Genomic DNA, 14,015 nt, shown 5'->3' with positions numbered 1-14,015 from the left:
TATCATATTGTTAAGCTGAAGCTAACATTTATATATATGGAGGGAGCATGATGATGATGATGATAGCCATGTCAGATAGAGCTTGCAAGCAAAAATAATTTGGAAAAATATATAAACCGTCATATCTAACATTCAATTATACACCTCATTTCCAAGTCAGATAAAGCAAATATCAAATTGACAAAATAGAACCAACATCTTATGTTATGAATGATAGTTTTTCTCTTGTTATTTTTACCATGCGATCTTACAACAGTAGCTGGGTTGAGGTTTTTACCAGCACACCAACATATTCGGCTACATAAATTTACAAAAATGTTGGCAAAATTTAAGAAGAAAAAGAAATGCATATAGTTTTATCATATGAACGTCGTCATCACTCATTAGTCATCACCCTTTCTTCCTCTATACAAGACTCAGCAGATAGATAATAAAGCTGCTTGCTTTCAGCTAACAACAGGTGGAGATTATAGTTCAGAATAGCTAGCTACCAATCTCTTCAACACGCCTCTCTACTAAAACAAACGTTGTAGTTGATGCTGTCACAAAATGGGAATTCGGATGCTTTCATTGTTAAGATGGATTTCATTTTGCACAGCCTTGGCAGCAGCTGCTCTAGCTGCATTTGCTGCTCTATTAGCTGCTGATACTGCTCTATTAACTCTTTCATCCACCTTCGCTACATCATAGGCTTTCTCAGCTGCTCTTCTAGCTTCCTGTTTGTTCACAAAGAAACTCAGTTAATAACCAAAGCTCATCATGATACTGCAAAATATCTATCTGTTTGCAGTTTTTTTTGTCTTGTCTTTCCTTTTATTATACAAATGTGCTGATTTGGACCATAAAGAAGAAAATAACGAAGTATCTGTCCTAGCCTTCTACAAAAAGGAAATTACTTGACAGCAAGGAATTTAGACAGTATGAGATGGCATGCCTATTGACTATTGGATGATCAAGTGACTCCTATCCGTTATTTTTCAAACAAGAACCCTTAGGTTTTGTTTGCGAACTGAGTTTTGGAGGGGAGGGTAAGTACATATTATAAAAAAATTTAAAAAATTGAAAGAACATGATAAATGACCATATAATACTTCAATCACAATTAATAATTCATTTTTAAAAACATTTGATAGTGTCCTTAATTTCAAAAAGAAAAGTTTGCCCTCTCCCCTCCCCTTCAAAACCCAACTTGCAAACAAAGCCTCATAGTCTAGCAGAATTCAAACAAAAATCTGGCCGATTTTTCAGTGATGCATAGCTTTGTTCTGTCTTCCCCCCTCATGTTTTCCCATGCAGTGTCAGAAAGCAACCTTTGAACATAGCTACTTCATATGAAACTTGAGGCAGATGGAAACCAGTATATGAATTATTTTTAAATTTCCCAGTAAAAAATTACACTAAAACACAACAGATACCAATAGTAATTTTGACCAAGTCAAATCACGAAAAAGGACAATTAAAGCAACTCCTGTCAAATCATAAGAATTATTCATGCAAATGTTAAACACAGAAAAGATTGGCACATCATTCTGATTATTCTAAGCCAATGCGCAGACACATAAGAGAATATTCAAAATCATTCATCTTTTTTCTTTAAGAATAGTTTGAGGTAAATATTATAAATAAACAAAGTATGTACCTGCACTACATTAAGTACTCTGGAGTGATTGACACCAACAGGGGAAACAGGAAATGTGGCATTCTGTGTGCTTGGAACATCAAGGACTCCATTTTGCCAGTGACCAGATTGGGTTTCTCCATTTCTAAACGTATACATCCCAAGACCTTGTCTTTTCCCCTCATGCCAGGTTCCTTCATAACGATGACCATTTGCAAAACAATATACCCCAAATCCGTGCATCTTGTCTGCACAATATTCACCGGCATATGTATCTCCATTTCTAAATATATGAAAAATGAAAATAGTCACTTCCCACAAAATTAATGTTATACTATTATTAGTGTGAGAGATTAAAAAGGTGACACAAAATGCCTAATAAATCAGTTCAACAATAATGCACTAATTGCAATTCCTTACAAGAAAGGCAACCTATATTTGATAAAAATCAAAAGGATGCATGCATTATGCTTAATAGGAGTAACCACCACTACTCATTAAAAGCATACACAGAATCCTACTATATTCTTATCAAATAAAATTTATCAGTCATAAACAAGTGTCAAAACCCATCGGTAAGCTAGGAATCGGAGAAACCTACAAACCTCTTAGAATTGGGAGTTGGGCCTAACTCAACCCTACAAAAGCAGCTTGTAAGGTGAAGATTGTCTCTTACTAATAAACTCATGTACAGGCCAACTCACATCAGATGTGGGACTTCTTAACAAAATCCAATTACAATCCAAAGAATAATCAGAGACAGATTAACATGTCTTATTCAGTAACCCGGTCTCATGTATGATTCCCTGAGTTCATCATATGCTTATCTTTTCCTACTTCATTAATCCTTAAAACCTATCATGTGAAACCCAAACCTATTCCACCTAATATTAGAGCCAACTACTCATATCAACAAAACATAGAAGCCAAATTCCAACCATCGATTCAGACAAAACTACGAAAACTACACAACAAATAAATGTAATTAAATGAAAGCACATAATAATATACCTAAAATGATAGTGACCAAGACCATGTTTAACACCCCACTTAAACTGACCAACAAATCTACCACCATCATCAGAAGTATGAATACCAGAACCATGACACTGACCATTAAACCACTGACCAGCATAAACATCAGCAGTATAAAATCTATAAACACCAAAACCATTTCTGAAACCATCTCTATACATACCCTTATATCTACTTCCTTTTGACCAAATCTCAACACCAAATCCATCATATTTACCATCAATCCAACCACCTTCATATCTTCCACTCATATTATAGTAATAAACACCACTCCCATTACATTTCCCTCCTTTCATTTCACCTTCATATACGTCACCGTTCGAATAAACTCTAACTTCCAAAACCACCACTGTGCTGGCTTCTTTCCTTTCTCTCCTCCTCCTCTGCCACCGCTGGACTGTCAAAACTATAGGAAGCGAGGGAGTTGATTTGAATTTGAATTTGAATTTGAGCGAGAGAGAGAAGAAAAGTGCGGCGGAGAAAGCGAAAGCGGAGAGGAAGTTGAAGATGAAAGAGTGAGTAGGAGGAGAGAGGAGAAAGTAGAAGAAAGGGAGTGATAAGAGGAGGATGAGACGGAGACGGTGGCGGAGACGGCGGAGTGCGGCGAGGGAGATGGAGTGTAAATAAGAAGGTTTGGGAAATTGGGGGAAATAGTTTGATTTGGAATGTTTGAGTTTGTTGATTTTAGGATTATGATTATGATTATGATTATGAATTGGTGGATTTGAGTGATTTTGTTGTTTGTGATGAATTGAATTGGAATTGAATTTAGGGTTGAAATCGGAAGAGATTCCGGTGCTTTCTTTTCCGATCTGAATTTCCGATTTCTTCTGATGCATTACTTCATCGATCAACTTCTCAATTCTTTTCAAACTCACTTTCCTTTTCTTTCTTTTTTGCAATAACTCAACTTCACTTTCTCTTTCTGTTTCTTCACTTCTTCATAAATTTATAAGATACCATAGTATTTTATAAATAACTTAGCTTATTGAATTTAAAATATTTGATAAAATTAATACATCCTGTAATTAATATGAGATAAACTTTACTTTTTATAGATTAATTAACAATGTATGTAGTCTATAATATGAATCAAATTTATTAGATTATCAATAAATGTAAAAAGCAAAATTTATCTTATATTAAGGACCGGAGGAAATATTGATATAAAAGAATATATTTATTTAATCAATATAGTGTGACACAAATAGCAATTGTTAGTTGGTCACGTGGTAGTGGTGATTGACGCTGCACTTAATAGAAATGACTTTGATACTATCCCGCAACTGCAATCAGAAAAAGATTGGAAAAAAAAATAATATAGTGTGACAGTGTGATACTTTTGATTTATAAAAAGGTAACACAATGAGTAAAATTTAAGTGAAAAATGATAAGTTATAAGCATGAAATGTAAGTTCATGAGGAAAAAAAATGATTTGATCTATATATCTAATGAATTTAAAAAGCCAATTGACTTTTATACTTTTATAATAAGAATTACTACTAAATAAGCCAATTGGATCTTATAAAAATGATTTGAACTTTTAAGAATAACAATCAAAAATATCATTTTATAAGGGATTTGAGTTTTTAAATTATGAGTAGTGTTGAAGATAATTGATTGTAGTTAATGGAGTAATTAGATGAGACACAATAAATAAATGTTAATAGAATAAAATAATTAGTTTTTCATTGATATTATGAAACAAGTACACTTTAGATGCGAAGAAGAAAAGAACAAAAGAGAAAGAAACAAAAGTAGCCTGTTTTGTATTTATGGTAAATTTTGTGTGCCTTGTTCGAAGCTTCGTTTCCAATTTGTCTGTTATTGGAATTGAGTTGACTAAGCCCTTTGTTGTGACTTGCAAAAATGAATGAACCAACAAATCAAACGAAACTTCCCATCAAACTTTCATCTCTTGATCATAATTATTTGGTCCACAACAGTTTGTAGAAATTGGCAACAGAATAATTCAATCTTGAGGGAAAAATGATTTACTGAATAAACACTTATGCATTTCAAAATTATTACATATATATAGTATAATGAAAACAAAAATGTGAAAACATCATCGGTTCACACGCCTTTCCGTGTTTACCTCTCAGCAACAAAACAAAAACTATCTCAGCAAGAGTATGCATGAACTTCTCAGATTTGCATGAGAAAGGTCAAAACTCGAGCAAATATATTTAATCCACCTTCCGGCTACTAATTATTTCTTTATGTAAATGTAAACAAATCAAGTGAACTATATAATCCCCAAAAAGGATGCATTTGTAAAGCCTTTTAATATGGGAAGTTGACTGGCTCGCGTTGAAGGGCTTTCTCGGCAATCTCAGCTTGCTCTTTCTGGTGAACTTTGAGGAAACCAGTGGCTGTTGCGGCAGATGGAGCACGGCCAACATATTTGACATCATCAAAACCACCCCTACCTACAGCTTTCAGGGAAGATACAAGTCTGGGTAAAACGTAAGTGTATCCACCCATGTTCATTGGCTCTTCTTGACACCAGACAACCTCTGCATCTATAAGAAACAAAACAGAAACAAAATGTAAGATAAATAGCCATGCGGTTAAAAAAATTATAACACTTGATTGAAAATAAGAAATGGAATGAAAAACAGATTTGCAAATAGAAAAATGATATTTCCACATCAAGAATCTTAATATCTTTGGTTTTTGTGTATTTTCGAAATATGTGTAAGTTGTAGAACTAGAAGATATAAAGCAAGAGATAGAGATAATGGTGTCACATGCGGTGTCTCTATTCAAATAACACAAACTCTTGGCAAATAACATTAGACAATTATCTTCCTAGTCAGTCCTGCTTAACAGCAAAAGATGAACAAATCTTGACAACATCTAAAAATTACACATACTTGGTTATCTTCAAAAACTAGAAATACATACTTGGATATCGTTTAAGCTCTCGTTGGACAAGATCATATGGGAAAGGACAAAGCTGTTCCACCCTACATATTGCAACATCTGATGCATCAACCTTAGATCGGTGATCATCAAGTTCATAGTAAACCTGCAGGAGAAAGTTGGTTTTAATAGTCAGAAACAGCATACTTGGAAAATGTTGAAACTCTAGCGGTATATTAAACTGAGGGATTAGATATATAGTTCAAAAACATTGTTATAATATCCAAAAGATGAAATAACATAAAAACAAATTAATATGAAGACAGCTGGTTCTAATATGGACACCACACACCTTTCCAGAGCATAGTACTAAACGTCTAATACCCTCCTCAAGATTGGAGTGGTCATGTCGATCTTTTATGAGTCGCTTAAATCTGGTTCCCTGTTTGTCAAAACCTGGGTGCCCTTGGACATCATCAAACTCTGATAGATTGGATCTGCAAGCCTTGCTGCGAAGCAGGTTCTTAGGGGACATTACAATGAGAGGTTTTCGGAATTCTCTATGTATCTGCAAGAACAAAAACAAAAGGATAAGATAATAAATAAGGAACATTAATTAAAAAACCAACATAAAACCCATTAATTGTACCGACCTGCCTCCTTAGAACATGGAAAAAGTTGGCAGGAGTTGTGACATTCACAATCTGCAAATTACACTCCTGAATCTGTTTCCGAAGAGTTGGATCCATCTCAGGGATAATATAAGGATTGTCATCAGCCATCTGCCATGGAATTAGAGAGAATATGTTATTTGACCACTAACTAAATGCAAAAAAATTAATTTAACATTTATTATTTATACAAATTTCAAACTGATTCAACCGGAAAGTTAAAAAAAAAGGTAAAAAGCAATTTCAAGAAATTATAACATCAATTCACAAGAGAACCTGAAGAAAGCGTTCCAATCTTGCACTTGAATGTTCAGGGCCCTGGCCATCATAACCATGAGGAAGCAACACAACTAGCCCAGTCTGACGGAGCCACTTAGATTCACCAGAAGCCAAGAAATTGTCAAATATCACATGAGCCCCATTAGCAAAATCTCCAAATTGTGCTTCCCATATTATCAAGGAGTTGGGGTTTTCCATTGAGTAACCCAATTCAAATCCAAGAACAGCAAATTCTGAAAGTGAGCTGCATATTGTTTCAAAAACTTATCAGAGAAGAGACTAAATAGAAAAAAATACATAGTTTTAATACAAGTATCAAGAATTTTGTTGTCATAAGTGTAGTATCAAGTGGATTACTCTTCAAATCTTATAATATTTAAGATTAATCTTGATATGCAGAAGGCACATGACATAACAAGACCTTGTAACACTTAAAGAACAAAGCCATGAACATGTACAAATAAGTGGACGCTGGAAGCATAGAACATGAATTATCTTGATAAAGAAACACATACCCAATAACAATTGTTGATGGTATACAAAAAGGTTCAACAGAGAAAGACGAGAAAAGGCCAAAATAAAGTTGTGTTCCTATTAATTTTTACCATTACTAAATCTTTAGACAAAATGACCTCACATTTTCAATTAAGTGCAATGAACAAAATGACCCATCCCAAGTGCAAAACATACTAATTCCTATAAAATTAGCTTTCATTGCAAACACACAGTCCAAGTGTCTTACTGTTGCCATATTATTCCAATTTCCCAACTAATATTATTATATGTAACCCAATATTTTTCTAAACTCTTAAAATTTCACTAAAATATTGTAAATCACAAATAAAGTTTTAGCAAAGAATTACAAACAAAATATATCACAAACAAAAACTAAAAAAAGTAATTGGAGAAAAATGGAAGCATTAAATATTCAACAAAAAGCATGAAAATATGGCAAAACAAAGAGATTTCAAAGTATGAAACAAGTATAAATAACCATGATTCTTTTTTCAAAAAAGAAAGTATAATTAAAAATAAGGGAATGCATAATAATTGCTTGGTGCAACAAACAATATAGTTGCAAATTTGTGATATATGTTTGTAGCTTGATGAAGTCAGACCCAAAGACAAGCAAAGACAGGATACAAAGAGTTTATATCTATGGAAACCAGGATAGCAGAAAATAGAGAAATAGACAAGATAGATATGTATGAATAGAAGAAAGTTGACCTGTTGCTAACAGTAAACATCTCTTCATTTTGGTTCATTATAACATGGTCAAGGGGGCAATATTTCTCCCCAGTTGTCTGATCATGAACTACAGAGTGACGGTGACTAAAAGTTCCTCTTTCAACATCCTGACCACTCAATCGAACGTGGTTACCTTCAACAAGCAAGGTAGCAAAAGCAAGTGCTTCTCCAAATCCCCAGTCAATATCTTCCCCAGTCTCAATCATTTGTGCACGCTGTTCATAAATCCTCTTCACTGCTTTATGAGGTGTGAAATTCTCAGGGATAGTTGTGATTGCTTTCCCAACAGTTTTCAAGATCTCTGGTTTCACACTGAATGGGGAAGTTCAAGTATTTCAGGAATGTGGTGCAAATAATAATAAAGGCTTGAGCAAAAAAGAATATTAAATTTACTATACCCAGTGTTTCGGACACGGGAAAGCTGTTCAGGTGACTTGAAACCAAGCCAGTATGCTGAAAGCCAATCTCTTCTTTTTGGAATGTAATCTTTGCTAGCTTGAAATTCTTCATTTAGAATTGATGTGACCTTCGTGTGTATCTTATCAATGTCGCCTTGTGTCAGTTCCCCTGTTTCCAAAAGTTTCTTCTGATAGATTTCAAGAGTTGAAGGATGGTTTCTGATGACCTATATTAAGCCAGCAAAGTTGAAAATTTAATTGAATTGCCCAAAAGCAAAATGCATACAAAAAGAAGAACAGCATAATAAACAACAGGTCTAACCTTGTACATTTTGGGCTGTGTGAAAGATGGCTCGTCAATCTCATTGTGGCCAAATCGACGATAACACACCAAGTCCACAACCACATCTGAATGGAAAGTTTGACGCCACTCAGCAGCAAGTTCACAGGCATGAACAACTGCTTCCACATCATCACCATTAACATGAAAGATGGGAGCATCTAAAGCTTTAGCAACATCTGTGCAATACTGTGAGGACCTGCCAGACATTGGATCAGTCGTAAATGCAACTTGATTGTTTAACACAATGTGAATAGTCCCACCCGTAGTGTAATTTGGAAGAGCACTTAAATGAAGGGTTTCATAGACCACACCCTGTCCAGCAAAACTACCATCTCCATGAAGCAAAACACCCATGTTTTTTGTCCTGTCCTCGTCATTTGAGTAATACTGCTTAGCTCGAGTTTTCCCAACAACAACAGGATCGACAGCTTCCAAGTGACTAGGATTTGCCACCAAAGACAAATGTATCCTCTTGCCACCCCTAGTAGGACGATCATAAGACGTTCCCAAGTGATACTTAACATCACCAGTTCCAGTGTAAAGCCCAACTTCATCCTCAGGCGAGAGACCACCACTGAACTCACAAAAGATCTGGCGTAGCGGCTTCCGGACTACATTACCCAAAACATTCAATCTTCCCCTGTGTGCCATTCCAATAACTATGCTCTCAACCCCAAGATCAGATGCTCTATCAAACATTTCTTTCATGCCAGGAATAAGAGTCTCCCCCCCTTCAAGACCAAACCTCTTAGCAGAAGTCCACTTGGTGGCCAAGAAGTTCTCAAACAGCGAACTCCAAGCAAGCCTATCAAATATAGCCTCACGACGCTCCCTGTTAAATTGCACTGGTGTAGGAGTCTCAATTTTGTCCCTAAGCCAATTACACTTCTCACGATCCGAAATGTGCATATATTCAAATCCAATGCTCCCACAATAAGCCTGCTCAAGCCGCGTCAATATGGATCTAAGTGTTTGAACAGGACGATTCTCAGACAAAAAACCAGCCATTCTCCAAACACCCAAAAAGAATTCCCTATCAAGATCAGCCTCAGAAAACCCATAAAGTGCAGGATCCAAATCATCTGGTATCTGCCTAGCTTCCAAATTCAACGGATCCAACTTAGCCTTCATATGACCATTAACTTGATAAGCCCTCACCATCAACAACAACCTCATACTCTCCTGAATCGTTTGACCCGAAATCCCAGGCGAAGTCGAAGCCTGACCAACAAAATTCCTAAAGAAATTATCCCACGACTCATCAACACTATTCGGATCAGCCTCCCAAGCCCTCTGAAGCTCCTCTAAATAAACACTACTTGTCCCATCTAAGAAACTATCAGTCAACCTCGAAAGCGGAACAGCACGAGGCACAGGTGCAGCTTGGTTCTTAAAAACAGTGGTATGAAACTTTCTACCATGTGTTGAAGGAAGCACTCTAGACCTAGAAACAAGATATGATGATCCACCACCTTGAGAAAGTTTCCTCTTAATAGCATGTTTTGCTATACTAGCACCAGCCCTAAACCATGCCATCACTACCACCACCACCACCAATATCACTCTCTTTCACACAGTTTCAATTCAACAATCCAAAAAATCACCACAAAAATTTCAAAAATCCTCAATGTTGTTTAGCATCTATAAGAATCAAAACACAGCAAAAACAATCATATCAAACACCCTAAAAATTATTAACAAAAAAATGAAATTAACAGTAAAATCATTATGCAAATCCTAAACATATATGAATGAAATTAGAATGATATAGTAATAGCAATTTGGTAAAAGTTAACGAAATAAACAAAATTGAGTAGGGAGAGATCGGACGAACCCTAATCGCGTGGGAGAGAAGCGGTTGTGGGAGTCAGAGAGAGAGAGAGAGAGAGAGAGATTTATATGTTTGTCAAAAATGGAAAATTCAACGCTATATTTTGATAATTGATTTTCACTGTTATTCTGTTTCGAACAAAACGTGTTGTATCTTTTTTATTTGTTCATTTTTTATATTTCTTATCTTACCTTTACTTTTTTTTTTTTACATTACTTTACTTTTTTTACATTATAATAACATGTGTCTGGCCTCCTACAAATAATTTTTTGGGTGCGTTTATCTACTAGAACAACATTTTTTGTATTTCATTAAACTACAATATAAAATACTAAAATAATTTTTTCACTAAATATAATATAGTATAAAATAAAATTTATTCAATATCTTAAATATGTGTCAAAAATTGTAAAAAAAAAATAAATGTGTGTCAAAAATTTATCAAGTTATTTGGAATTGGTTGGGATCTCATTGTATTCAATGTTTTCTTTAGAAACTGAGTCATGAATGTCCTCCGACACAAATGTAAAATTAGTAATGAATGGTCAATGGAGTCTTACTTTTTATGTATGACAATATGAAAATAAAATCATACATTGTTAATACCACTACATTAATACCACTACATTAACAATGTACGAATTTTATTTTTGAAAGAACTTGACATGGCGTGGCTTTTGTGGTGAATTCGGCTCTGTATGTGTTGTTTCTGTTATGTTTACACTTCTCTGCATTATTTGATTTTTTTTTCCTAAAACTTGCGCAAAGAAATCACACAGGTTGATTTTTCTTCAATAATTTAATATTATAATGTGTATTTTGATGTAAGTTTATAACAGTACAAAAAAAAAATGTGTATAGGCTTGGAGATATTGTGAACAAAAGGAAGTAGAATGAAAGGGTAATTGTATGCACCGATTTTGGACATCTATTGACTTTGTATTGTAAAAGGATTTTGATAGAAAAAAGTTACAACACTGAGACTCTGTCTGTTAACTCCGTTAACATAATACATTAACTCCGTCTGTTTTGACGACGTGAACGTTGACAAAATATGTCGCAACTGCTAGTCAAACTCAATGTCACTGAGACTGATTTGAGCATGTTGTCACGTCATATGAGGTATTTGACCGAAATTGGTAACACGTATAACATTACAACAATCACATTTTCATCTTCTATATATAAGAGTTTTGTTCATCGCTTTAATGGTGTTTTCTTCTACATTATTCTTCTTTCTAGCATGATCGGTGGTGAAACTGCTTCTTCAAAACTAATATATGTTATTCTTATTCTTAATTCTTTGATATAAAACCCTAATTTTTGTTTTCCTATATTTTTACCCAATTTCATTTTACCCATTTTTATCCAATTTGGTTCCTCCATTTATTTTCATTCTTATTTACGATTTATGATTTTGTTAATTGTTGTTTCATTTTTTAAAAAAATCTAGTTTGATTTTGTTTTTTAGATCACCCATACAATTTGAAGGATTTGGGAGAATCAAACAAGATTAGGGATTTAAGGCTTGTTCAAAAAAAGATTAGGGATTTAAGGATTTGTTGTTGTTGTGTTGAATTGATGAAGAAACTATGAAGTTGTAGTCATTGTTGTTGTTGTTGTTGTTGTCGGATTGAAATGCTTTGTTGATGTTATTTATGTGTTGTTGATGAAGATTGATGGTGTTCTTGTTTATGTGTTGTTGATGAAGATTAGTGTTGTTGAATGATGATGAAGATTGTTGTGTCTTGTTCTCAAGGTTTGTATTATAATCTTTCTAATTTCAGTCAAATTGCCCCTTGTGATGTGGCATCAATACTCTGTACACATCATCATGTCATTTCTCCCTTTATTAGCCATGTCATCACATTTAACGGAACAAACTAACGAAAGGGACAATATTCTCTAACTTTTTTGTGGGAAAGTTACATAACTTTCAAACAATCTCAGTCATTTGATTGATTTGATGCGCCAGATTTTGCCACGTGTTAAACATTTTATTTTTAAAAATTAAAACTCAATACTAGTATAATCAAGATTCAAAGTACAATGCACCTACTAATTCCTTTCACTCATCATCTCTGTCAACCCTGAAAAGTGATTTTCAAGAACACGCCTTTGTTGTTAACCGTGAAAAGTTCGACAATATAATCAATCTAACTTAGCTTCCTTCATGTGTTGTGGGAACATTTATCATTGCTGAAATTTGTAATAAGGGAGATTCATATGTAGCTAGGTGAGATTGAAACTTTTCACCATAGGTTTCTTATAATTATAATAATAGAAGTTTTTGTTGTTTGTTCTGTTTTAGCCTCTGTCATGGAACCACTACCCAACACGGGTGGAAAAATTCAAATTTTCCTTCATTGTGAATATAATTTATCAAACCGTTGCAATGATGATTCTCCTCTCATGGAATTTTACTCTATGCAGTCTTGTTCATCTCGTTGAGGCTGGTCACGACGATGCTGGTCACGACGAGTGATACTTATTCTTCATCTCATCTCGTTGAACCATCCCCCAACACGGGTGGAAAAATTCAAACTTTCCTCATAATGCTTTTTAATGGCATCCCCTCCTATTTTTACGTAACTAAATATAAGGCCTTAGGAATTAGAATATGCTACTAGAATACTCATAATGTGGATGGTTTTTGCGTTGTTCATTCTAATTGTTTCACTTGAAGAGTACAAATCATTGTAGAAACAAAACATAGGATGAAATACTTTTGGAATTTTATTGTGGGACATTTGGCAGATGCTATTAACCATTCTCATTTAGGCTTTTGAGGATGGGTATTTTCGTCACATGGGCAGGGGCCCATTGGGAAGTTTACAATGAACGTCTTAAACAAATGTTGATAAAAATTTTCCTAGACGATATCAATGCTGCCAAAGTAGGATTGTTTATGGGCCATCAACATTGGAGCGCTGCTATTTATTTGGTTTCCTTGCACCGACTTCAATTTATGGGCCAACAATGAAGTGAATGCCAACAACGAGGCGAATGCCGACTACAGAGCGGATGCATATGGGATCATTGTGGTTTACCAAGACCCTCCTCACATTTGAGCGCATGCCAACAACGAGGATTGTTTATGGGCCATCAACATTGGAGCGCTGCTATTTATTTGGTTTCCTTGCACCGACTTCAATTTATGGGCCAACAATGAAGCGAATGCCAACAACGAGGCGAATGCCGACTACAGAGCGAATGCATATGGGGTCATTGTGGTTTACCAAGACCCTCCTCACGAAGTTCGATGTTTTGATATCAATGACTTTTACTTTTGTGTCTAATTTGTATTGATATAAGATTGAATGTAGTGGTATTAAATGATATTTTATTTTTTTTGGAAGTAACTACTAAGAGTTTTAAGTGAACAAAACGTTGTTATTTATGTATTGTTGATGAAGATTGGTGTTGTTGAAGATTTTTTCGTCTTGTTCTCAAGATTAGTGTTGTTGAATGTTGATGAAGAAAATGCGAGTTTTTAGACATTACTAACCACTCGTCTCTAGAAAAAAAAAATCACATCTTAATTATTTTGTTTTATTAAAAACTCCTACATAATTATTCCTAAAGCTGACAAATATTAATTTTAAAATTACTAAGTTTACTTAACAACTTTATCTCTTTCAAACAAAATTTAACAAATTTCTCTAATGTTTGTATCATCAATTATTAGAAATGTCAAAATTTTAACTTATAAACTCATCCCAT

The 14,015-nt window shown here is 34.5% G+C and overlaps 2 protein-coding genes across 2 annotated transcripts; both read right to left on the bottom strand.

Moving 5' to 3' along the window:
• Positions 1–95: 95 nt before the first annotated feature.
• Positions 96–3,616, bottom strand: LOC123883343 (phosphatidylinositol 4-phosphate 5-kinase 9-like). The gene is made up of 3 exons (XM_045932111.1): positions 2,630–3,616; positions 1,640–1,901; positions 96–716 (listed from the first exon to the last, which is right to left on the bottom strand). Exons 1-3 carry the CDS (start codon positions 3,490–3,492, stop codon positions 543–545), a joined length of 1,299 nt encoding a protein of 432 aa, XP_045788067.1. The 5' UTR covers positions 3,493–3,616; the 3' UTR covers positions 96–542.
• A 1,016-nt stretch (positions 3,617–4,632) lies between these two features.
• LOC123883342 (2-oxoglutarate dehydrogenase, mitochondrial-like) lies at positions 4,633–10,446 on the bottom strand. The gene is made up of 9 exons (XM_045932110.1): positions 10,296–10,446; positions 8,441–10,102; positions 8,119–8,345; positions 7,700–8,032; positions 6,470–6,716; positions 6,176–6,304; positions 5,875–6,090; positions 5,565–5,688; positions 4,633–5,179 (listed from the first exon to the last, which is right to left on the bottom strand). The coding sequence occupies exons 2-9, from the start codon at positions 9,995–9,997 to the stop codon at positions 4,941–4,943; spliced, it is 3,072 nt and encodes a 1,023-aa protein (XP_045788066.1). The 5' UTR covers positions 9,998–10,102; positions 10,296–10,446; the 3' UTR covers positions 4,633–4,940.
• Between the last annotated feature and the right edge of the window lie 3,569 nt (positions 10,447–14,015).

The sequence above is a fragment of the Trifolium pratense genome, linkage group LG5 (assembly GCF_020283565.1).
Source record: "Trifolium pratense cultivar HEN17-A07 linkage group LG5, ARS_RC_1.1, whole genome shotgun sequence".
Taxonomy (NCBI): Eukaryota; Viridiplantae; Streptophyta; class Magnoliopsida; order Fabales; family Fabaceae; genus Trifolium; species Trifolium pratense.
Note: the sequence above shows the minus strand (reverse complement) of the source record. Positions and strands in the feature narration are given on the sequence as shown.

Excerpts from the sequence above, each read along its gene's own strand:
- LOC123883343 (XM_045932111.1), bottom strand. The coding sequence starts at position 3,492 with ATGCATCAGAAGAAATCGGAAATTCAGATCGGAAAAGAAAGCACCGGA. Across the intron at positions 1,902-2,629 it reads CTTGGTCACTATCATTTTAG|AAATGGAGATACATATGCCG; the intron begins GTATATTATTAT and ends TCATATATTTAG. Across the intron at positions 717-1,639 it reads GAGTACTTAATGTAGTGCAG|GAAGCTAGAAGAGCAGCTGA; the intron begins GTACATACTTTG and ends GTGAACAAACAG.
- LOC123883342 (XM_045932110.1), bottom strand. The coding sequence starts at position 9,997 with ATGGCATGGTTTAGGGCTGGTGCTAGTATAGCAAAACATGCTATTAAG. Across the intron at positions 8,346-8,440 it reads CACAGCCCAAAATGTACAAG|GTCATCAGAAACCATCCTTC; the intron begins GTTAGACCTGTT and ends GGCTTAATATAG. Across the intron at positions 8,033-8,118 it reads TCCCGTGTCCGAAACACTGG|TGTGAAACCAGAGATCTTGA; the intron begins GTATAGTAAATT and ends TTCCCCATTCAG.